Source organism: Primulina eburnea, chromosome 4, assembly GCF_022965805.1.
Source record: "Primulina eburnea isolate SZY01 chromosome 4, ASM2296580v1, whole genome shotgun sequence".
In the NCBI taxonomy this organism is placed as follows: Eukaryota; Viridiplantae; Streptophyta; class Magnoliopsida; order Lamiales; family Gesneriaceae; genus Primulina; species Primulina eburnea.
Window position 1 is genome coordinate 26122952 of NC_133104.1, and position 25874 is coordinate 26148825.

At 38.1% G+C, this 25874-nt stretch overlaps 1 protein-coding gene across 1 annotated transcript; it reads left to right on the forward strand.

The window, feature by feature from the left end:
• The first annotated feature begins 5305 nt into the window (after positions 1-5305).
• Positions 5306-5905, forward strand: LOC140830153 (uncharacterized). The gene is made up of 2 exons (XM_073193438.1): positions 5306-5454; positions 5497-5905. The coding sequence occupies exons 1-2, from the start codon at positions 5306-5308 to the stop codon at positions 5903-5905; spliced, it is 558 nt and encodes a 185-aa protein (XP_073049539.1).
• Positions 5906-25874: the final 19969 nt, after the last annotated feature.

The window sequence follows — 25874 nt, forward strand, 5'->3', positions numbered from 1 at the left end:
GGAGGTGGCAGAGGCCCTCTGTAATATCCCAACCTTTTATCCTTTTATTGTCAATGATGTTATCCATTGGTTTGGTGTTTTGGATATATGGTGATTGTTATGGTTCTTGTGTATAGTTGTTGGAAGGGTTGATATTTCTTATTATGACATCAATATGGTTATTGTATATTCATGGTTTATCATTGCATGGTGGTAAAGGTGGTTTATAGTTGTATTATTATTTTATGGTTGTTTTTAAGGAGTTGTTATGGTTGTGAAGGTAATATGGTGGGATTTGGAGTGATGGTTTATTTAGATGATTTGAACATGTATTTGGATGGATTGTTGCATTGGTATTGCATGGAATTGGAAGAGGAAGTTTACGGTTCAAGTGTATCCTAGGTGGGCTTGTGACTTATGATGTGGTGCAGGAGCAGCTACGCAGCGTCGGAGGAATGGCGCTGCAGCGCTGAAGGTGCACTTGATCTGCAAGAGGTAGCGCCTAGGCACTACAGCTGCCGAGAATCGAGCGCCGCTGCGCCAAGGAGGAGGCGCTGCGGCGCCAGGTAGTGCAGAAGTGCTACTCGGGAATCATGATTTTGGCCGAAGAAAAGGCTTTTAAATATCATTTCTAGTGGCTTCTACTCATTTTCATCCTTCTTCCTTAGCATGCATCGGTTCTCGCTCCTTCCATTAAGTTTTCTCTCCTTCATCTTTCCATTTCAAGTTCAAGGCACTACAAGAAAAATACAAATCAACAACACTCATAGACGATTTTTTAAAAACAGTTTTCTTTGATGTGTCTAAAAAACCGTTGTCTTTGATGTGTCAACGACAACAGTTTTTAAAAACAGTTGTCTATGAGCGTTTTTTTTTGGGCTAAAACAACGGTTTTTAAAAACTGTTGTCTAAGAGATTTTTTTTTTGCTACAACAGCTGTTTTAACAACCGTTGTCTATTAGCGTTTTTTTAGGCTACAACAATGGTTTTTAAAAACTGTTGTCTTTCGGACAGTTTTTTGGAAAACCGTCGCAAATTTAGATTAGTGATGGTGCATAAAACCGTCGCATTGTTAAATCCGTGACGTTTTAAAAAACCGCAACTTAATTTTTAAATTAGCGACGAAATAACCGTCGCTAAGATAATTTCGCGACATATTACCGACGGTTTTACTATAGTCGGCGCTTTGTAAACCGTCGCTAATAGCGATGGTTTATACAAAAACCATCACAAATTGTCTATAAATATCCGCATCCTTGGTCCTTTTCTTCCTACACCAAAGTCTTCTCTTTTCCACGATTTTCATTTCACTTACCAAATTCTTCTCTCTTCCACGATTTTCATTTCACTTTAATTTTAAGTGTTAAAGATTATAAATATTATTAATTTAGTAAGATTGTAAGGTTTTTTTGTTAGGTTTATTAAATTATAACCGTAATCTTTTTTTTTTTACGAAAAAAATAGCAACGAAAATTATATGAAAAATCGTCGCTAATTAGCGACATAAACCATAATACAAACCGTCGCTAATTAGCGACGGAAATTATATGACAACCGTTGCAAAAGTTAGTTTTACTACTATTTTTCAATGCTACGACCACGGTTTTTTACCGTCGTCTTTAGACATCTACGACCATGGTTAAAAACCGTTGTATTTGAGCGCACCCTTTAACCACAGGGCCTTTAACAACGGTTTTACAAGACCTACGACAACAGTTTTTCACCGTTGTCTTTGATGTCTACAACAACGGTTTTTCATTGTTGTCTTTCAACGCACCCTTTAACCACAGGGGCTTTAACAACGGTTTGATTTGACCTACGACAATGGTTTTTCACCATTGTCTTTTGCCTTTTTTTTTTGTAGTGAGGGTGCTAGTAGATTTCTTAGCTCCTCCTACTTAAGTATCCAATCTCCAAGGTAAGGATTGTAGATTTTTGAATGTAGTGCTTTTGAGGAGTTGAAGGTATATGTTGGCTTGGTTGATTTCTATGATCAATGGTGATGATTAATGGTTGATTATATGTATTTTATTGTACCAATCCCTTCAAAGTCATATTAGCAACCATTTGCTTCTTGAGTTGTAAGTAGAGGCTTTCTTTCTTTGCTCACATGATATATATATATATATATATATATATATATATATATATATATATATATATATATATATATATGTACAAAAGCCATGTTTATTAATGTCTAGCTCCTTCCCTTGATATATTATTGTTATATGTGTTGTTATATATTCATTGATCAAGGAATACCATTGAATTCATTGACAAAGGAGCTAGTAAGCCATTGTTGCCTACCATATGTTTGTTAAATTATCTCAATGAAGTTCTCAAGATTAAAGTAAAGAATTGATAGTAATTATATATATGTTATTGGTCAATTTCATGATAAATGTGTTTCTCACTATTTTGATATTTATATCAAAGAGGTACATATTACATAGTCCCCGTTACAGATTTATTGAGGGTCTATGTCATGCCACAGGTCACAGGACTATCAATTTCTTTCTTTAATCCATGCCATGAAATACCATCGATTATGCTTTGCTATTTATTGTTCGTTGAAGATGGTATTATATAACTTTCATTGCCATAGCCATTTTATTCAAGCCAAGCCTATGTATATTTATTTGTTGTACTTCGCTTCTACTTACTGAGTTATAAACTAATTCCAGTCAATATAATGTGATGCAGGTGATAAGAAAGATTGAAATGAGGTGGAAGATTTCATATGGCAAGAGAAGGAAAAAACTTTTGGCATGTAATACTTATTTTGGTTTTGTTAAACATTGGTAGTCATGGTATCTTGAACCTTGAAAGAATGAGTAACATATATTTTGTGGTGACTTTTGATCATATTTTGATGATAGCTTTTGGGCATGGTTATGTTAAAGGTTTGGTAACGTTTTTTTTCTATACGAGTTTTATTTTCCCTTTAAAAATGAAATTCTTCCTTACATGTTATTTCTTTAAAATTAAATGTCATGGGAGAGGGTTGTTTCAATAGGTATCAGAGCAAGTTTCTTCGGACCATATATGACTTCTTCTACCTAGGACTATCCGGTATGTTTATGATCCTGCATTTATTGATTTTAACATTGAGGATTGGTTCTATTTCATTGCCATTGATATATCTTTGCTTTTAGCTATGTTGAAGTGAGCTTATGTTTAGTAAATGTGTGGGGACCCGGACGCTAATCAAGTTCTTAATCATCATTGGGACTAATTAATCAATTAAAAAAGGGTCTAAATTTTTTTTTTTAAAATGCGGAACGTAGTGAAATCAAACTAATATACATATCCGTATAAAATACAATACAAGTCCTGTACTGCATGCATTCAAACCAAACTAAGGTTTAACAACTAATGTCAAGTGTTCAAACCCTATTATACATCATAATCAAAGTCCGTAGTCTCCACTCTAATCACGATCTCTCTCTTCATCTCCTGGACCCTGATCCTGCCCCACCTGTTGTCATGTACACATACAAACAAGACAACAGCCAGATAACTCCGGTGAGAATAAATCCCAGTATAAATCAACGAAACATGCAATCATATAAACAAATATAAAGCATGTAATCAGGTACCAGATATATGTATCAAAGTCTGAAACATAAACAACCATAGACTGTCGACATATACGTGACCCCACGTTTCAGACTAGACTCAATCCTAGTCTAGGGATCCCGGTTTCCAAATGTGGTGTTCCTATATCGAATTCCGTAATAGAAGTAACTCTGATCCTATTACTCGATATAACCAAATATGGTGTTCCTATATCGAATTCCGTAATAGAAGAATTCCAATTCTATTTACTCGATATAACCAAACATCCGGTGTCCTGACCTAACCGTCATGGACTGTAGCTCTACCGCTAATATCCTTATCTTGAGACATCGTGCAATGTGCCCGTGGCGATCCCACCACTATCAGGCACTTCCGTCCCAAGATTTCTATACTATCTTGTGACATCGTGCAATGTTCCCGTGGCGATCCCACCACTATCAGGAACTTCTGTCACAAGATTACTCATTTACTACCTGTTATCTATAATTCAAGAGAACAAGTACATCAATCAAATCAATGCAAATATCAATGCAATAAAGTAAAGTATGTGATTTAGGGAAACTCAAGTCTAAACCGACTCAAGTCGATCTCCCAATACCACATTGACTTTTACATTTCTTTCGTCGGTTTTTGGCTCAGTCGAAGTCCTGAATTCACAGTCTGTCTGGCAATGACAATATCAATAAACTCATGTCAATATACCTTTCAAATCAATAACAATCTGATCAATCTTGATTTAATTCAAAATCAACGACATAACGGTACAATTTCAATATCCCCGTCAATACAATATCCTCAGATCACAGTTACAATCCATAAACCATATCCAATACAATTCGTAATCCAATCACAATTCAAATATGTCTGGTATAAATCAATATACCCTAAAAATTCATAACAATTCCATAATCAGTCCGTTTCTCAGTCTGACTTCTATTCTACGATGTCTAACATATCAAGAACATCATATATGAATCCTATTCAATTCTGACAATATCATAATTTCAAAGCATGTCAAAACGTAGTAAAACTTACGTCCAGTTGTAGCCTACGCCGATAGGAACTCAATACCGAAGTCGGATTCAAAATCAGACGGACGGATTTTTCACAAAAGGCGTAAGGATTTTCTATCACTTCACGGAGACATTTCTCGATTCTTTCTGATTTTTAAGGGATCAATTCGTTTGTTGATACATATATATATATACACATCCACGCATGTAAAGCAAATGGCTCATCCTACATGCAACACGTCTCGCGCATATGCGCGACATCTATCGGCGCATATGCGCAAGACCTACTGGTCTGCGCAATGTTCTCCTCGGCAGCTCGCGCATATGCGCGAGACCTACTGGAATTCTCCTTGCCCCATTGCACAGCTCACGCATATGCGCGACATCTTCCGCGCATATGCGCGAGTCTTTCTGTCCCCTTCGCGCATGTGCGCCCGTCTGGTCGTGCATGTGCGCGAATGGCCTGTCCTCGCACATATCTTTTTCACACGCAATCTCATTTTCGTGTCCCGATTAATCCTCTCATAATCATATCAAATTATAGTTCAATAATTACCGATTATTAGGATTAAATTTCCGGGCGTTACAAAATGCCTCCCTAAAGAAAAATCACCGAAGGGGATGATAGGATCCCTACCACTGATAAGACTACACAAGTTGTGGATGAATTCATTAAGCTATTAAAAGAATAGGCGAAGGTCCATGGTGAACAGATTCAACAGTTATTGAGCATGCACACCCCGACTCAGGGTCATTACCATGGAAGGGGTCAAGTCAGAACGGAAAACATTGAAGATGGTTCTTATGATCGGTTTAGGCGGATGAACCCACCTGAATTTATCGGTGGTTCTGGTCCACTAGTGGCTCTTGAGTGGGTCAAGTAATTGGAGGCAATATTTTATTATTTGATGTTCACTGATAGAGATAAAGTAAGTTGTGTTGTTTTTATGTTGGTGAAAGCGGCCCGTATTTGGTGGGAATCCAACAAGGTTACTGTTAACGTTCGTGAATTAAAGTGGAATAAGTTCAAGGATTTATTCTATGCCAAGTATTTTTCAAGTGAAGTCAAAGCCAAAAAGGTAAAAGAATTTCTTGAGTTGAGACAAGGTTCCATGAATGTCAATGAGTATACTCTTAAATTTGAGGAAGGATGCCTCTTTGTTCCCTTTATTTCCGAAAATGATAAGGATAATGGAGAGCATTTTCTTCGTGGGTTGATGCCAGATATTAGGAGAGATGTTCACATGTCGAAAATTGTTATATATGAAGATATTGTTGAGAGAGCATTGCTTGCCGAACATGATGAACAGAAGATCGAGAAAGAGAGATAGTTAAGAAGACAGACTTTCCAAGTGAGAGGTCAAGGGGCAAGTGCTCATGTTCGAGGCGGCACAAGAAGAAGGGTAAGATGGAGCCGCGTAACAAAGCGCCGTTGTCTTCCTAGGATCTTGAGAGACCATTGTTTCCTAAGGGTGGCAAGCCACACAGAGGAGAATGTTTGATTGGCAGTGGCCTATGTTACAGATGCAAAGAATTGGGACACACGGTGCAGAAGTGCCGTCTTACTTCGGATAAAGGAAGAGTACGTGGTAGAATTTTCGCAATGTATAAAGAGGGTGCTAATTCTGATTCTTCGGTAATATCAGATAATATTTTAATATCCGGCACGAAGCACTTACATTAATTGACACTGGTGCGGCGCATTCTTTTATGTCTGAAGTGTTTATGCACTCTTTATCTATTGAACCTACTATCATGTCTTTACATTTCAATATTTTGTTGCCTTCTGGGATGAAATTTGGTCAACTTGTAACTTTAAGGCCTGTCCTGTACAGATGGGTACGAGATTGTTGTTTGCTGATTCAATTGTTATTCCGATGGTTGCCTTTGATGTCATACTAGGTATGTATTGGTTGTCTGCTTATCGTGCAATGATTGACTGTGTGGGCAAGACAGTGAAGTTTTTAGCCGATGATAATAAGAGTGAAGTGTTTGTTGGTTTAGGTTCTTCGCTGAGTATTCTCATTATTTCTTGTTTGCAAGCTACTAAATTATTGCACAAGGGGTGTATTGGTTTTTTGGATTCGGTATTGGATGTGAGAAAAGAAAGTAACATGAAATTGCGGGTTATTGATGTAGTGCAGGATTATCCTGATGTGTTTGCTGAGTTTTTGCCTAGATTACCACCAGATCGAGAGGTAGAGTTTTTTAATGAATTGATTCCAGGTACAACCCCAATTTCTAAGGCTCCGTACAGAATGGCTCCGACGAGATAAAAGAATTAAATAATCAATTGCAGGAGCTATTAGATAAATGTTTTATTCGCCCTAGTTCCTCGCCATGGGGAGCTCCAATTTTATTTGTGAAAAATAAAGATGAATCTTTGAGATTATATATTGACTATCGAGAACTGAACAAGGTAATTGGTAAAAACAAATATCTTTTGCCGCGGATTGATGATCTTTTTGATCAATTTCAAGGAGTAGCATTGTTCTCGAAAATTGATCTCCGGTCGGGGTATCATCAATTGAAGGTGAAAAAGGAGGATATACCGAAGACTGCTTTTAGAATGAGGTATGGTCATTATGAATTTTTGGTGATGTCATTTGGGCTAACCAATGCTCCTTCAGTTTTCATGGATTTAATGAATCATGTCTTTAAGCCGTTTTTGGATAATTTTGTTATTGTTTTTATTGATGAAATTTTGATCTACTCTAAGACATGAGAACATCATAATGAGCATTTGAGGATTGTGTTGCAGCTATTGAGGGATAAACAATTATATGCTAAGTTAAAGAAATGCGAATTTTGGTTGGAGCATGTGGCGTTTTTGGGCCATATCATTTCGAAAGAGGGAATATCAGTGGATCCATAAAAAATTGAGTCCATTAAGCAGTGGTCCATTCCAAAGACAGTTTCAGAGGTTAGAAGTTTTCTTGGTTTTACAGGATATTACAGACGGTTCATAGCGGATTTTTCAAAGATAACATTGCCACTGATAAGTTTGACAAAGAAGTATATCAAGTTCGAATGGACCATATAGCGCCAACAATCATTCCAAGCACTGAAAGATAAGTTGACTTTTGCCCCTGTTTCAGTACTTCCTTGTGGTACTGAGGATTTTGTTGTGTATACAGATGCTTCAAAGCAGGGGTTAGGTTCCGTACTGATGCAGTGTGGGAAATTGATAGCTTAAGCTTCTCGTCAGTTGAAGGGCTACGAGAAAAATTATCCACTCATGATTTGGAATTGGCGGCTGTGGTTTTTGCCTTAAAGATTTGGCGGCACTATCTTTATGGTGAGAACTTTGAAATTTTTACGGATCTCAAAAGTTTGAGTTATTTGTTTTCACAGAAAGAATTGAATATGCGGCAGCGGGATGGTTTGAACTAATGAAGGACTATGATTGCACCATTAGCTATCATCCTGGTTAAGCTAATGTGGTTGCAGATGCTTTAAGTCGCAAGTCTAGTTCTTTATTGGGTTCCATGATTCAGAAACCATTGTTGCTTGATTTGCAAAGAAATGAGATAACTCTGGTATCTCCAGGTATAGTAGCTCAATTATCTGCATTGGTTCTTCGCTCAACATTGTTTGATAGAATTTTGAAGGAACAACAGTTTGATAATCAGTTATCCCAACCTTTTATCCTTTTAATGTCAATGATGTTATCCATTGGTTTGGTGTTTTGGATATATGGTCATTGTTATGGTTCTTATGTATAGTTGTTGGAAGGGTTGATATTTCTTATTATGACATCAATATGGTTATTGTATATTCATGGTTTATCATTGCATGGTATGGTAATGGATATTTCACATAGTAAAGGTGGTTTATAGGGGTGTTGTTATTTGTATGGTTGTTTTTATGAAGTTGTTATGGTTGTGAAGGTATAATGGTGGGATTTGGAGTGATGGTTTATTTAAATGATTTGAAAATGTATTTGGATGGATTGTAGCATTGATATTGCATGGAATTTGAAGAGGAAGTTTACGGTTCAAGTGTATCCTAGGTGAGCTTGTGATTTATGATGTGGTGCAGGAGCAGCGTCGGAGGAGTGACGCTACAGCGCTGAAGTTGCGCTTGATCTGCAGGAGGCAGCACCTAGGCCCTGCAGCTGCCGAGAATCGAGTGCCGCTGTGCCAAGAGGAGGCGCTGCCGCGCCAGGAAGTGCAGAAGTGCTACTCGGGAATCATGATTTTGGGCGAAGGAAAGGCTTTTAAATACCATTTGTAGAGGCTTCTACTCATTTTCATCCTTCTTCCTTAGCATGCATTGGTTCTAGCTCCTTCTTCCATTAAGTTTTCTCTCCTTCATCTTTCCACTTCAAGTTGAAGGGTCCTCGTATATTTCTTAGCTCCTCCTACTTAAATACCCAAGCTCCAAGGTAAGGACTCTATATTTTTTAGTTTAGTGGGTTTGAGGAGTTGAAGGTACATGTTGGCTTGGTTGATTTCTATGATCAATGGTGATGATTAATGGTTGATTATATGTATTTTATTGTAGGAATCCCTTAAAAGTCATATTAGCAACCATTTTCTTATTTTGTTGGAAGTAGAGGCTAAAATTTTTTCTCTGCTCACATGATATATATATATATATATATATATATATATATATATATATATATATATATATATATGTACAAAAACCATGTTTATTGAAGTCTAGATCCTTCCCTTGATATATTATTGTTATATATGTTGTTATATATTCATTGATCAAGGAATACCATTAAATTCATTGATAAAGCAGCTAGTATACCATTGTTGCCTACCATATGTTTTTCAAATTATCTCAATGAAATTCCCATGATTAAAGTAAAGAATTGATAGTAATTATATATATTGTCCTGGCCAATTTCGTGATAAATGTGTATCGCTCACAGTATGATATTTATATCAAAGAGGTACATATTACATAGTCCCCGTTACATATTTGTTAAGGGTCTATGTCATGCCACAAGTCACATGTCACAAGACTATCAATTTCTTTCTTTAATCCGTGCCATAAAATACCATCGATTATGCTTTGTTATCTATTGTTCATTAAAGATGGTATTATATAACTTTCATTGCCATAATGTTATTCAAGCAAAGCCTATGTATATTTATTTGTTGTACTACGCTTTCTACTTACTGAGTTACAAACTCATTCCAGTTAATATCATGTGATGCAGGTGATAAGAAAGATTGAAATTGATTGTTAGAGGTGGAAGAAGTTATATGGCAAGAGAAGGGGAAAAAAAGCCTTTTGGCATTTAATACTTATTTTGGTTTTGTGAAACATTGGTAGTCATGGTATCTTGTACCTTGAAAGAATGAATCACATATATTTTCTGGTGACTTTTGTTCATATTTTGATGATAGTTTTTGGGCATGGTTATGTTAAAGGTTTGGTAATGTCTTTTTTTATATACGAGTTTTATTTTTTACTTTAAAAATGAATTGCTTCCGCACATGTTATTTCTTTAAAATTAAATGTCATGAGAGAGGGGTGTTTCACCCTCAACCCCCACCACCGCCTTTGGATGCAGCCACCCGATGTCTAGAGGGTATGGCTAGGCTTCTAGAGAAGGTAAAGCAGGCCTGTAGGCCTCAGGTGGACGTTTTTAGCTGTTCAGGAGACTTAACCCAAAGGAGTTCGGGGCACTACTAATCCATTCCTAGCGGAGGGATGGATTCGTTCGATGGAGCTGCATTTTGAGTACCTTCAGGTGAGAGATGGCGATCGGGCCGGGTGCGCTATTTATATGCTGAGAGATGATGCATCCCTTTGGTGGGAGGGAGCCACTTATGCGGTGGACTTGGCTACCCTCACCTAGGACAGGTTCAAGGAGTTTTTCTATGTGAAGTATTTTCAAGCTGACGTCAGGGGCCGCCTGACGAGTGGGTTTATGAGTCTCCGCCAGGGGAAATCATATGTGGCGTAGTTTATCCGTAATTTTGACAGGGCTGCCATTTTGTGCCCATGATAGTGAGAGATGCCGCCCAGAAGCTGAGGCATTTCTTAGATGGACTGAGACCCACGCTTTGTTGGGACGTCATGCTGATGGGGCAGGCAGGTTATGATGAGGCCACCGCCTGTGATTTTCAGGCGGAGCAGTGGCTGCGAGACATAGACTTTGAGATGCAGAGGAAGCGGCATCAGACTTAGTCCAGCTCCGAGCCTTAGAAGAAACAGTTCTCAGGGCCACCAAGACAGTAGGGGCAGCAGAAGCCCCATGGTCAGTTTAGGAGCCTCAGCACCAGAGACCTCCTCAGGTGCTAGGGCGCCTAAGCTAGATGACAGGGAGCCATTCCTACAGTGCAATAAGTTCCATGTAGGCAAGTGTTTGTAGGGTACCTACAGATGCTTCGTTTGCGGGAAGGTGGGTCACAAAGCGGCGGACTGCCCTAAGAACATGGCCCCCACTACTGGCCGAGCTTATGTGATGCATGCCAAGGAGGCCGAGATAGAGTCAAACTCGACATTTATTACTGGTAACCCTTGCGTTTAAGATTTTAATTTATCGCATGATTGCATAGATTTTATGAATGCATGAGAATTAAATATATGGGATTGGTAACTTAGAAAAAATTAGGATGCATGTTCTACCTAGTTGGGATTAAGAATTTAATTGTTTTAATGGAGAATTTTAGGGCTTAATTGTAATAACCGAAAAATTGAGGACTTGATGGCTAAAACTCAAGATTTTTTGTGAAATTTTTGAACGTTAAGGGGGCTAATTTTCAATTTTCGATCTTTTGAGGAATAAATTTCAAAATTTTGAAAACGATGTTTGGGTTAATGCAGTGATTTTTCGAGGATTTTGGGTTAATTGCCAATAAAAAATTTCTTAAGTTCAAAACTATTAGATTTGATGGTATATTTTGTCGTAGGGATGATATATATTTCAGGTGTAGCCACGCATGCTCTGCTAGACTCAGGGGCTACACATTCGTTTATATCTTAATCTTTCATCAAGAAACTATTAATCATGCCAGTAGCGATGGATTCAGGGTTCAGAGTATCAATCCCATCCGAGGATCAGATGTTCGCCTCCCAGTTAGTGAAGAAATTGAAGGTTCGGTTACAGAAGTATATGGTACATGCAGATTTGATATTGCTACCATTACCGGAGTTCAAAATCATCTTGGGTATGGACTGGCTATCTTTTCATGGAGTAGTCATAGATTTTCGGTAGAGTTCAGTGAACGTCCGACTGACCCAATAGTAGGCCATTTGGTTTTTAGGCAGCTAGACACCAGCAGTTTCCGCACGTCATTTCCTGCATGTGTGCGAGGAAGCTTAGCAGAGAGGCTGCCAGCAATTTTTTTCCAGCATTGTATCAGTGACAGAGCCAGTCAGTTAGAGGCTAGAGATGTGGATGTAGTCAGTGAGTTCTCTAGTGTTTTCCTTGACGATGTTTCAGGTGTTCCGCCAGACAGAGAGGTGGAATTCTCTATTGAGCTCATGCCAGGGACAATGCCAATATCTAAGGCACCGTACCGTCTAGGACATGCCAAGATGAAAGAACTGAACGATCAGATACATGAGTTGCTAGATAAGGCTTTCATTCGCCCTAGTTTTTCTCCTTGGGGCGCACCAGTCCTTTTTGTCAAGAAGAAAGATGGCAGCACGTGACTGTGTATTGACTACAGAGAGCTTAATAAAGTCACAGTCAAGAATAAATATCCGCTGCCGAGGATCGAGGACTTGTTTGATCAGCTTCAATGAGCGTCTGTGTTCTCAAAGATAGACCTTCAATCCGGTTATCATCAGCTGAAAGTGAGGGAGTCTGATGTGCATAAGACAGCCTTCCAGACGTGTTATGGGAACTATGTGTTTTTGGTGATGCCCTTCGGCCCGACGAACACGCCAGGATTTTCACTGATCTCATGAATCGCATGTTTCAAACTTACTTGGATCAGTTTGTCATAGTTTTCGTTAACAATAGCCTGAACTATTCGAAGAGCAGGGAGGAGCACAGTCAGCACTTGAGGAAAGTACTGCAGACTCTACAAGACATACGACTATATGCCAAGTTCAGCAAGTGTGAGTTTTGGCTTGACATGATGGCATTCTTGGGCCACATTGTATATCAGGATGGCATAGAGGTCGACCCCAGCTAAGTGGAGACAGTCATAGATTGGCCAGTTTCTAAGATCTGTAGTTTTATTGGATTGACGGGCTATTACAGGAAGTTCATCCAGGGCTTCTCTTCTATTGCGGTGCCTATGACCGCCTTGACAAAGAAGAATACCAAGTTTATCTGGGGATTTGAGTGCCAGGAGAGCTTTGACATACTGAAGCAGGCTTTGACCACTGAACCAATTCTAGCTATACCATCAGGGCAAGGAGAGTTTGTGATATTTACAGATGAATCGAAGTTAGGTTTGGGCACAGTTCTGATGCAGCAGGACAGTTTGATAGCTGAAGGTCCATGAGAAGAATTATCTGACTCATGACCTCGAGCTAGCAGCAGTGGTTTTTGCCCTGAAGATCTGGAGACACTATCTGTATGGAGAGAAGTGCGGGATTTCTACTAACCATAAGAGCCTGAAGTAATTCTTCATATAGAAAGAGCTGAATATTCTACAGAGGAGGTGGCTTGAGCTGGTGAAGGATTATGATAGCGACATTAGCTACCATCCGGGTAAGGCTAATGTGGTTGCAGACACTTTGAGCAAGAAGCACGCAGTGATTGCTCATTTGTCAGTACAGAGTCCTCTACAGGCTGATATTTAGAGATTTGAGCTTACAATTTATGCCAGGGGCGAGGCCCCGAATCTTGCTACTCTGAAAGTACAGCCGAATCTTAGAGACAGAGTTCGAGCAGGGCAAACTTCTGAAGAGCATTTACTGAAGTGGAGACATAGGGACGAGGCTAAGGGCCAAAGACTGTATACAGTTGTGGACGACATAGTCAGATATAAGGATCGCCTATGGGTTGATGACAGTGGTTCCCTTCGAGAGGATATCTAGAGCGAGGCCCACATCACCATGTACTCCATCCATCCAGCGAGTACGAAGATGTATAATGATCTACATACTCTATATTGGTGGATGGCATGAAGCGACATATTCTGCGATTCGTCTCCGAGTGTTTGACTTGTGAGTAGGTCAAGCAGAGCATCAGAGACTTGCAGGGAAGCTGAGACCACTCCCTATCCCCGAGTGGAAATGGGAGAATATCACCATGGATTTTGTGACAGGACTTCTGAGGACTATTGGAGGATTTAATGCCATTTGGGTGATTGTTGATCAGCTCACTAAATCAGCTCATTTCTTACCGATCAGGAAGAAATTTACCATAACTTAGTACGCAGAGTTGTACATCAGAGAGATGGTTAGACTGCATGGGATTCCAATGTCCATCGTGTCAGACAGGGATCTGAGGTTCACATCTGCATTTTGGAAGATTCTCCATCAGGCGTTGGGTACGAAGTTACTATTCAGTACCGCTTTCCATCCTCAGACAGACGGACTGTCAGAGGGAATGATTCAGATTCTGGAGGACCTACTCCGAGCTTGATTGATCGACTTCCAGGGCAGCTTGGAGCCGAAGTTACCTCTTGTGGAGTTCACATACAACAACATTTATCAGGCATCGATAGGTATGGCTCCATACGAGGCACTGTACGGGAGGAAGTGTAGGTCGCCAGTTTATTGGGATGAGGTGGGAGAGCGAGCAGAGTTGGGTCCGGATATTGTCAGACAGACAGTAGAGTTAGTGGCCAGTATTCGGGACAGGATGAAGACTGCACAGAGCCGTCGGAAAATTTATGCAGATCAGAGGCGGTGATATCTTGAGTTCGCAGTAGGGGATCATGTTTTTGTGAAGGTCACACTGATGAAGGGTGTGACGAGGTTCTGGAAGAAGGGAAAGCTCAACCTTAGATTCATCGGACCCTTTGAGATCCTAGAGAGAGTGGGAACACTCGCCTAGAGAGTTGCTTTACCGTTGAATCTGGCGGTTCATAACGTGTTCCTTATCTCCATGCTACGGAAGTACATGTCGAATCCTTCACATGTGCAGAACTATGAGCCACTTCAGCAGACACCGCGCATGAAACGCCCAAGATTCTACGACTGTTCTCACTGTATTAAGAGGGGTCTTTCCAGCTTGCTTATTTCCTCACACACACGCGCCCTAGAAAACTTCCCAGGAGGTCACCCATCCCAAAATTGCCCCAAGTCAAGCACGCTTAACTTTGGAGTTATTATGTTATGAGCTACCGAAAAGAAGATGCACCTTCTTTATATGAATAATACCAATCAAATCTTTTAAGCCCTCTTCAACAGTACAGTCCATTACATTGAACAGTCTCGGAATCCCTCTCCTTCCGGTGTAAGATTGGTTCATTCATGTTCCCTCCGCCTAGAAGCCTGCCAGGAGCCGCTCATTGTCTGTGTAACCTCATGGAACCGGCGATCACCTCCCGCCCTCATCGGCCCCGGGCCTCACATCGCACCTCTCATTCGAAGAGATACCCACTCAGATACTGGACAGGCAGGAGAAGAGGCTCCAGAACAAGGTGATCCAAAAGGTCTAGGTCAAGTGGTTGAATCATTCTGAGGAGGAGGCCACGTGGAAGACCGATACCGAGACCAAGATGGGGAGTCGCTACCCGGAGCTCTTCGGTACATTCTAAGTTTCGAGGATGGAATTTTATTTAAGGGAGGGAGAGTTTTAAGGTCTAGGAATTTAATTCACGTAATCTGAATGCATGCAATCTAGGATTTTATTTAAATTATGTGTTTAATTATTGTTATGCATAATTATTGTAAGATAGAATTTATTTCATGAAATTTTAAAAGTTCATGCATTAAGATTTCTAGATGATTTTCCCGTCCGAACGAGGAACGGAGACCGGAGAATTTTCAGGAAAATTATTTTTTTACAGGATTAATTTTTATTAATTAATATAAGATATTTTAAAGGTATTTTTCAAGAAATGGGCTTTGCTGGGTATTTTTATCCGCCAGAGCATATTTTTCAGTGGTACGCAAATTTTATCGAAACAGAGGATTTTTATAATATTTCAAAAACTTACCAAAACGAATATTTTACGGGAGTGTGTTTGGACTTGATGGGCCTAATTTTAAGCTTATTGGGCCTAAAACTCCTTTTTAAAGTTTAAACGAAAATTTAGGGCCCGTTATCTATTAATTAACTTTAATTAATACCTAAACTCCACTACACCTAAAACCATTTCCCCCATCATCCGACACCCCTTCTCTCAGCAGCGCCCTCTCGGTTTCAGCACCCACAGCTGAATAGCATCGGCCATAGCTTTATCTTGCAACAAAAATTCTCTGACGCTTCCCCGGCGCTCGCTTCTTCGACGTTCTTGCATAGAAATCATCATGGCAAGCTTTGTAACATTTTTTTGCATCATTCACGTCTATATTACTGCTGTGTATGCATTTACGCATGAAAACTCTCGATCCAGCCATGAGCATGAAATGTTTTCATTTTTATGTGTTTCTTGCATTTCATCGGTTGTTACTCACGTTTCTTCTTATGTTGTGCAAGGGGATGCAGTTTTTGGTTGTTAAGGGGCTGAAAATGGTGATAAGATATTGTTTGGAGATTAGAATCGTTGTTGGTTGCTATAGGTTGAAGGGCCGAGAAGTTGGCGCTACGTTTTTTGTGGGTTTGGGAGAGATTGCATGAACTAGATGGAGCTAGCGGTGCAAGGGCCGATCTAAGGCCTGGACCAGACCATGTGGTGCAACCCATAAGACCGATCAAAAGGGAGTTATGAGTAGTGGCCGTGGGTTGGAGTTCTTAGTGTGCTAGCATGTGATCGCGATTTACAGTATGCATAGGGCTGGGTCTATGGGTCCGGTAGGTCCCTTAGGGTCTAGTCTAGGTCCTAGATGGCTTGATTTGTGGCTGGTGCGAGCTGGGGCGAGCCTAGGGGTGCTAGTGTTCGGGTGGTGCATTGAGGGTTGGATAAGGGAAATAACTGAACTTTTACAGCAACTTTGGGGGCTGGTTATCGTAAGTTTAGGGGTTTGGACTTTTGAGTTTTCGGGGCTTTTAGAAGTGTACTAAGTATGGTAAAAATTTGGGAAATATTTGGTTAACTTTCGAGTCGATTCAGTTTAAAACTGGGACCCGATCCAAGTTTTAAAACGAATTTGTTAAGTTGTAAAATGGGCTCGAGTTTATAACTAAGAATGCTTATAAATATTTTTTTGGGATGTTTTAAGGAGTTTGGTAAGCTTCGAGTCAAATTTTAGAGGTCCAGGGGTAAAACGGTAAATTTGGGTTTCCAGGGGCAAAATGGTCATTTTGCATCCAGGGTGAGATTTTGGTCCTGGCGGCGCCTGAACACATTTTTCATCATATTCTAAATGTTTATGAATCATGATCACGATTTTTAAGAGTTTATGAAAATGTACGTTGCATGTTTGGTTTTAAGGAAAATTGCATATGTGTATGATTTTTATAAGTGATGAAAATGATGATATTTTGAATGATGAGAATTAGGTGTGGCTGCTTAAGACGTATATGTAAATGATGATGATAAGGTCTAGGCATAGTGGATGGGTAATCATGTCGCTGATCTCCGACAGCCGCTGGGTACCGTGGTTCTTTGTTTGATAGATCCATCGTAAATGATGATGATGTACGATATTTACCTCTAACGAACTGAATTCACCCAAGGAAATGATAAATGATAAATGATAAATGCTGAATGATGATTAATTATGAGATGTTTTGACACGTCATGATTTTATACGACACGTTTATGTTACGCTTTTAAAGTTCATGAAGGTATGTTTAGTATGTTATTTTTTACTTTTGTGTGCCATGTATAGGTACTTGTTATATCTAGTACACGTGTGTTGAGTCTTTAGACTCACTAGACGTGTGTGATGCAGGTGAGTTCGATAACGAGGGGATTGGAGGTGCTGAACTCTGAGTAGGCAGAATTGGTGGGCGACACGACCCGAGGATCTCATGTTTTCACCACATTTATGATTTTACGATGTTGAGAGGATAAGAGTATTTTTATGCGCTGTATATTTCACTATTGGATGTTAGTATTTTTACTCGCTTATTTTCCGTGATATTTTATCGGTATTTACTTACGATTATTTTTAAAAGATATTTTCAGTAGTACTGCATGCATGCAAATTATTCAAATGCTTATTTTTAAAACGTGAGCTTTATAAATTTATATATATATATATAAATATTTCCGTATTTTGAAATAGTAGACGTTACATTTCGGCTGGTGAATGGTGCAAAAGACATAGCTTTTTATTTTTTTTTTTATAGATTTTAATTTGCATGATAATGGACTTTGGTTTTGGGCCTCCAAGTGTAGGAGCAATTGGGCCTACTCAACTTAGTTAAATTGAGCCCAATAACTCTTATTTATTTATAACATTAAAGTTTGTAAAAATTACTTTCCAAAAATAATATTTTTGATCTTTTAAAAACTCCTCGTTTACCAAAAGCGGCTTCTCGGGTAAAATCGAACTCGTCTCGTAAAATAATTCGAACTATACAGTTTTTAGAAACATTTAATCATTCTTAAACATATTAGGAAGCCTTTAAAATATTTAGTGAAAAAATATTATTCTTGTTTTGGCCGTCCCCGGTCTCCTTTCCCCAGTCTCTTATCAAATATTCAGATAAAATCCTTCAATTTCATGAAATCATGTCATATAAGCATTTTATAATGCAATCGTACCTTTAATCATTTAATATTCATCTAGTAAACATTTAAAACAATTGTGAAGATTTAATTTATTTGCGCATCCGAATGTTATGTATATGCTTTCGGAATATTGTCTTAAGAAGTGACTTTGCAAAGAGATCTGATGAGTTTTTACTTGATTGAATGCAACAAATATCAGTATCTTTATTTTTCTTAAGCTCTTGGGTGAATGCGAATAACTTATGGAGAATATGTTTAGTTCTGTCGCTTTTTATGTATCATTCTTTCATTTGAATAACACATGCAGCATTATCTTCATATAGTATCACAGGCTTCTTGTCGAATGATGTCCGCATGAGATTTGGATATGTAAAGTCATTGATTTTAGCCACACTCATTCACGGCTTGCTTCATGTAGTGCAATAATCTCGGCGTGATTTGATGAAGTTGCTACAAGTGTTTGTTTCTATGAATGCCAAGAAATTGCAATGCCTCCACGAGAAAATACATATCCGGTTTGAGAACATGCCTTGTGTGAATCAGATAAATACCTAGCATCAGTATAACCAATTATACTTTGATTGGTATCTTTGGAATACAAAAGTCCCAAGTCTGTCGTTCCTCGTAGATGACGGAATATATGCTTAATTCCGTTCCAGTGTCTTTTTGTTAGATATGGTCTAAATCTTGCCAATAAATTTACAGCAAGAGATATATCAGGTCTTGTGCAATTTGTAAGATACATAAGGGACCCAATATCACTTAGATATGATACTTCTGGACCAAGAATAACTTCATCATCTTTACATAGACGGAATAGATCCTTTTCTATGTTTAATGATCTAACAACCATTGGAGTACTTAAATGATTTGATTTAGCCATATTAAAACGTTTAGGGACATTTTCTGTATAATTTGACTTGTAAACAAATATCCCACATTCTTTTTGTTCAATTTGCAAACTCATGAAATACTTTGTTTTCCAAGGTCCTTTATTTAAAATTATTCTTTAAAGTACGATACAACTTATTGAATTTCCGTATTCGTTCCAATGATGTTTAAATCATCAACATATACAGCAATAACTACGCATCTGGATGTTGTTTTCTTAATGAAAACATAAGGGCATATTGAATTATTTACATTTCCCTTTTCATCAAGTGTTCACTTATCATATTATACCACATTTGGCCGGATTGCTTTAACCAATATAATGATGATCTTTGCAATTGCACAGAACAACATTCTCTGGGTTTTGAACTCTGTGCTTCAGACTTCTTAAATCCTTCAAGGATTTTCATATATATATATATATGTGACACCTCTGACCTCTTTAAATAAAATACACAGTGGAAATAAAATTTTCTTTAAAATATGGAAGGAGTTTCAAAATACATTTCTTTAAACATCTTTACAACAAAATAAATACATGATCATTTAAATGACATAACAAAATACAAAACATCATTCCTATGATCATGCCAAAATCATCCTTCCAACGGTGTATGCATATGACCCCTATCCACAGTCAACGTCCAGGGCCTCCACTCTGATCTGCATCACATGAAATAACTGAAATGAGAATAAATCTCAGCAAGTGGAACTCTTACATAACAATGAACATAAACTCTGTAAAACATAGCTTTGAAATCATAAATACCATCAACTCTGAATCATAAACTCTGAACATGAATATCATAGCAATAGCATATAAATGAGATGGTATTTCTCTTTACTCTGGGGATTGATATCAATAGTATCTCTGCTCTGGTGCTCGTATCCCTATCGATATAAACCGATAACTCTGAGGGATATAAGCCTATGGTCGTTGATCAACTAATTGCATGCAATCTCTGACTATGTAATTATCAATCCAATAAAACATTTAAAATCTCTCTATGGCATTAACAATCACTTTGAATACTCTTTCTTTCTCTTGTATTCCCTTTGAACAATAATGAGACATAAAATGCCTCCAATATATATAACAATGGTATCAATACATACTATGGATCAAATGGAAGGTAATATCACAATAAAACTCTTGAAACACCATACTATATAATCATGTGAGCACAAAGGGTGAAATTCCACTTACAAACCACAATAACACCTACATCAACTCCATATCCAAGAATCCAAGACAAATAATCCATTAAACTAACAAATACATCAAACCTATAACATCTCTTCTCCAAAACCAAGAGATAACACCACCAAAAGCTTACCTTAGCTTCCTAGCACCAAGGAGAACCTCGAACTCAAGTCGAATCGTCAACTAAAAGCTTGGATCGAAGATAGAAAATGGAAGAAATGGAAGAAAACCCTTATTTCTAGATAGAAAAACGAGATGGAGAAGGAAGAAAAGAGAAAAACTGAAGTCATCTTATCCAAAAAGGTACTTAAAATCTCGACCATACCTCAATAATGCATGACCGCGGGTGCGCTGCCACAAGCACCGCGGGTGCGCCTAGCTCACGGCACAACACAATAATTCTGGAACACAAACACCGCGGGTGCGGTACTGCACACACCGCGGGTGCGGTCTCTGCACTGCCGCGGGTGCGGTGATGCCACGGCTCTCCAAATCTAAATTCATGAACAGTACACCGCGGGGGCACTCCTACTATGAGCGCGGGTGCACTCTGGTCACGGCCAAGAAACAAAACAATGCAACCAAAATCGATCCGAAACGCTGAAACGAACAACCAACAACAACTACACCTCAAGACAATAATAACCAACAATACTATGGCCCATAAACACAACTCTAAACATCTAATCAAATAACCCAAATAAACATACAAAACTTAAACCGTACCGTACACCGGGCTCGGCTATTACAATATATATATATATATGTATATATATATTTTCTAAATTTTCAGATATCGTCAAACTAATCAAATACCGAAACGTAATTGCATCCATAACAGAAGAATACGTTTCTTCATAATCAATTCCAGACCTTTGAGAAAAACCTTGCGCAACAAGTCGAGCTTTATATCTTACTATTTCATTTTTCTCATTTCTCTTTCGAAAAAGAATCATTTGTACCCAACAGGTTTTACATCTTCAGGTGTAAGGACTATAGGCCCAAAGACGTTACGTTTATTTAGCGAATTCAATTGAACCTGAATGTCATCTTTCCATTTTATCCACTCCTGTCGATTTTTACATTCACCAAAAGATTTTGGTTCATGATCTTCATTATCATTTATGATGTCAAATGCCACATTGTAAGAAAATATTTCATCAATTTCTTTTATATATTTTTGGTTCCATATTTTTCCAGTATTAATATAATTGATAGATATTTCACGATTCTCATCAGTTTGTGGTTTTGACGGAACATTTTCATCAGCATGTATTTCTGCCAGAATATCATTCTCTATTTGGTGATCATCATGTTTCTCTATGCTTTCTCTTTTTAGAGGATTTTTATCCTTGGAACCGAATGATCTTCCACACTTCAAGTGTTTAATGACATCATGAGTGTCTTCAATTTTTTTCTTCGGAATTCCAATTCGAGCAGGGGCATTTACAACATGTATATATGATTTAGTAACCCCTTTTGTATCTACAAATGCATCTGACATTTTATTTGATTTTCTTTGCAAGTTGACAATTTGTTGTACATTTTTTTCACATTATTTAGTTCTTGGATCCATATATAACAATGATGATGTACACCATGTAATTTTATTTTCGATATATAAGGTCCAAAATTAAGACGACGTAATCTAACGGCAAGCAAATCTAGAGAAAATGAATAAATAGCAAATTAAAATGTTTTAATTGCTTAAATTGATTATGTTGATATGTTTATATGATTTTACAGTATTTGTTTACTTAAATGCATTAAAATCTATTTTTTAAAGGTTATTCGAGTTTTTATTATGTTGAGACCGAGAACTGAAAAATAGAAAATATTTTTATTAAATAATTATTTTTAATTATTTAAAATAAGATTGATGTTTTTTATTATTTTTGAAAATAAGGGGTTTTGTGGCGATTTTATACGCCGATACTTAACTTTTATCGGTATACGATTTTCAACAAAAATACAAACGTTTTGACAAATCGGCTATTAATTTCACAAACTTTACTAAATGAAATAATTTTTAGATTCACAATTGGGTTTATTGGGCCTAGTATAGCATGCTAATGGGCCCATTGTTGAAAAGTTTTACTTATCAAAATTTAAAGCCCATAAACCCTACCATATTCTGTTTAATACACGCCCCTGCTCTATTATCTTTACACAAGACTCCTTTCACCAAACTCAAGGCACACACGAGATTTCAAGATCAAGCATTGGCAATCTCTAGTTTTCAAACAAGGTTCCTCGTTCGTCGTTGTTCTTCGCTTTGTCTACGAAATTTCGTGCGTTAAATACGCAAAGGCACGCCATATTCTTTCCTTTACTCATCATCACACTATAATATTTATTAAATATGAAATTTCATGAAAAACAAGATACACTTTTGTTTATTTTCGTTTTTGTTCAAGGCATGAATTTTTGAAGCATGTTTTTTTATCAAAAATTTGATGTATTTGTGCATGAAGGGGCTTCCATGTTCTAGGATTAAAAAGAGGTATGTTTTTATATGAGTTTAAGGAGTCCTAAGTCACACGAACAAGCAACACACGAGACGGAACAAGCTGGAACAAACCTTCATGGTTTTAGAGTCAAGATTCGGTTTTAAGGGGTTAAGCTTAGCATGGATCGGCTTGGGTCGTGGCTGGGTCATGGTTTGAGTCAAGGAAGGAGTCCTAGCCGCACTAGGACCCGAGCAACGGCGGCTGGGAAGAGTCCTAGCAAGATAGGTTCCTATTTGAGCCATAGCGCAGTGGCGCACATGAGCAGTAGCCTCGCATGAAGACATGGCTCGGACAGGGGGCTTCGAGCTGGATTAGTGTGGGGACCCGGACGTTAATCACGTTCTAAATCATAATTATGACTAATTAATCAATTAGTATAAACAGGGTCTAATTTTTTTTTTTTTTTTAAAATGCAAAGCGGAAACGTAATGTAATTAAATTCAAATTACATATTAAACATAACATATAATTATTGTATGATCTACAATAATCCAACTAGGTTCAACTACAAGTCAGTGCTGAATCCTAAGTTGCTTCAAAGCCCGGATCTCCACGCTATCTAGTCCAGCCTCGTACTCTTTTTGACCCTGATCCTAGCCCACCTGTTGCCATGCACACATACAAACAAGACAACAGCCGGATAACTCCGGTGAGATATAAATGTCCCAGTATAAATCATGTATACATGCCATCATATAAACAATATAAAAGCATAAGACAACAAATCATATCCTATTTCAAAATCATGATATGAATCAATAACAAGAATAAGTCATATTCTAAACATGTACCCTGATCCGGAACATAATTCAATATCAAAAATAAATCATATTCTAAGCATGTACCAATATCAGGAACGTAATTCAACATCCATCAATATTAATCGATATAACTGTCACTCAAACTCGTGACTCTACGTTTTAGACTAGATTCAATCCTAGCCTAGGGATCCCGGTTTCCAAATGTGGTGTTCCTATATCGAATTCCGTAATAGAAGGAACTCTGTTCCTATTACTCGATATAACCAAATATGGTGTTCCTATATCGAATTCCGTAATAGAAGAATTCCAATCCTAATTACTCGATATAACCAACATCCGGAGTCCTGACCTATCCGTCATAGACTGTAGCTCTATCGCTAATATCGTTATCTTGAGACATCGTGCAATGTTCCCGTGGCGATTCCACCACTATCAGGAACTTCTGTCACAAGATTACTCATCTGATACCTGCTATCTATAATCAAGAAAACAAGTACATCAGTCAATTCAATGCAAATATCAATGCAATAATGTAAAGTATGTGATTTAGGGAAACTCGAGTCAAACCTCACTCGAGTTGTGCAATCCCAACTCAACATTAATTTATACCTTTATCTTCTCGCTCAGAAGAAGAAGAAGAAGAATTCCCGACTCTATCTCGGTCCATTCTCAATCTGATAACGACAATTGAATAGGTATAATATCAATACACAACTCAATTCAATACCTGTTCTGGTTAATATTCAAATCGAATTATACTCTGATCAATATTGAATCAATATGCAATCTAAATCAATACCGAATCTGATCAATATTAATCCCTTGATGTTTCGACGGTATAATAATATAATCTCGATAACCCCGTCAATCCGAAAATCACAGATATAATACCAGACTTTGTAAACAGTATCAGTATAACTCATAATCTCAATGATAATACAATTATGATATCGAATCTCAATCAAATCGACTCCGAAAATCATAACAATTCCATAATCAGTCTGTTTCTCAATCTGACTTCGATTCTATGATGTCTAACATGACAAGAACATCATATACGAATCCTATTCAATTTTGACAATATCATAATTTCAAAACATGTCAGAACGTAGCAAAACTTACGTCCAGTTGTAGCCTGCGTTGATAGGAACACGATACCGTATCATGCTAGGTCCTTAGGGTCCTAAGAGGGTGCACAAGGGTCTGAGTCAAGGGATGGCTCAGTGGTTAGAGTCCTAGGCAAGATGCAAGAGTCCTGGTGCACGTAGGAAGCTCGGCCGCAACATGCTTCTGTTAAGGGTGGCTTCGATTTGGGCTGGGGTCAAGTCCTAGGGGTCCAAAGGGGTCGTAGGGGAGGTCTTGTCTGAAGATGGCTCGTGGTGGCTCAAGCTTGGCTCGAGGGTTTTTGGCTTAGGGTTTGGCTTTTGTGTTTTAAATGGCTAAGGGTTCAGACGTGGTTCACGGGAGTCGAATCATGGTTCACGAGGGTAAATTAAATATAAAAATCTATGTTTTAAGTTTGGGAATTTAATATTAAAGTTTGATTTAATTAGAAATTAAAACGAATTAATAAGTAATATTTGGTGTAATAAAATGTATATACCTACCCATTTCTGACATATACCTGCAAATAGATGGTATAGAAGAAAAAAGCATCACAAACTGTAGTTAATTGTTGTGCATTGCTCTCAAGGAGATTTGAAGGCTTATGGAAAAAAGGACACGTGATTGGTGGAAAAATGCCAAGACTCAATTTGACTCTGTAACCTTATTGTGTTTGACTGGGAAGATGCCACAAATACTGCCAAAGAGAACTTTCCCAATGCAAACATTGAATCAAATTTCTGTTCGCTGCCAAAACTTGCATGTGGCACTTTAATTGGAGAAATCAAGTTAAATTGCAATGAATGCACAAGAGCATATCGTAACTTGACCCTTAGAGGCCAAGAAGAAGAATGTCCATTTTCTTTTTTTAGGCTTTCAATTCTCAAAATGGGAAACTCCGTTCATCTCCCAAACTTGGAAGAATCGATCCTAGATCGTGCATTCCCTCCACTTTCATCAAAAATATCTCTCAACATGAAACATCACCAAAATACTTACCGATCCAGTAAAGAAACTGTAATGCCCGAGATTTATATTCTGTTAATCTGAGATTATTGATTTATGAATTGTTGCGATTAGAAGGACCACATGGAGATGAGATTTGGAATAGCATGAGCATTGTTATGTGCGAGGACAGAAGGTCTCGCGCGCGCGCATATGCGCGA

Bases quoted from the DNA above. Each gene is read 5' to 3' on its own strand.
- LOC140830153 (XM_073193438.1), top strand. From the start codon at position 5,306: ATGCACACCCCGACTCAGGGTCATTACCATGGAAGGGGTCAAGTCAGA. The intron at 5,455-5,496 runs GTAATTGGAGGC...GTTCACTGATAG, and splicing joins GTGGCTCTTGAGTGGGTCAA to AGATAAAGTAAGTTGTGTTG.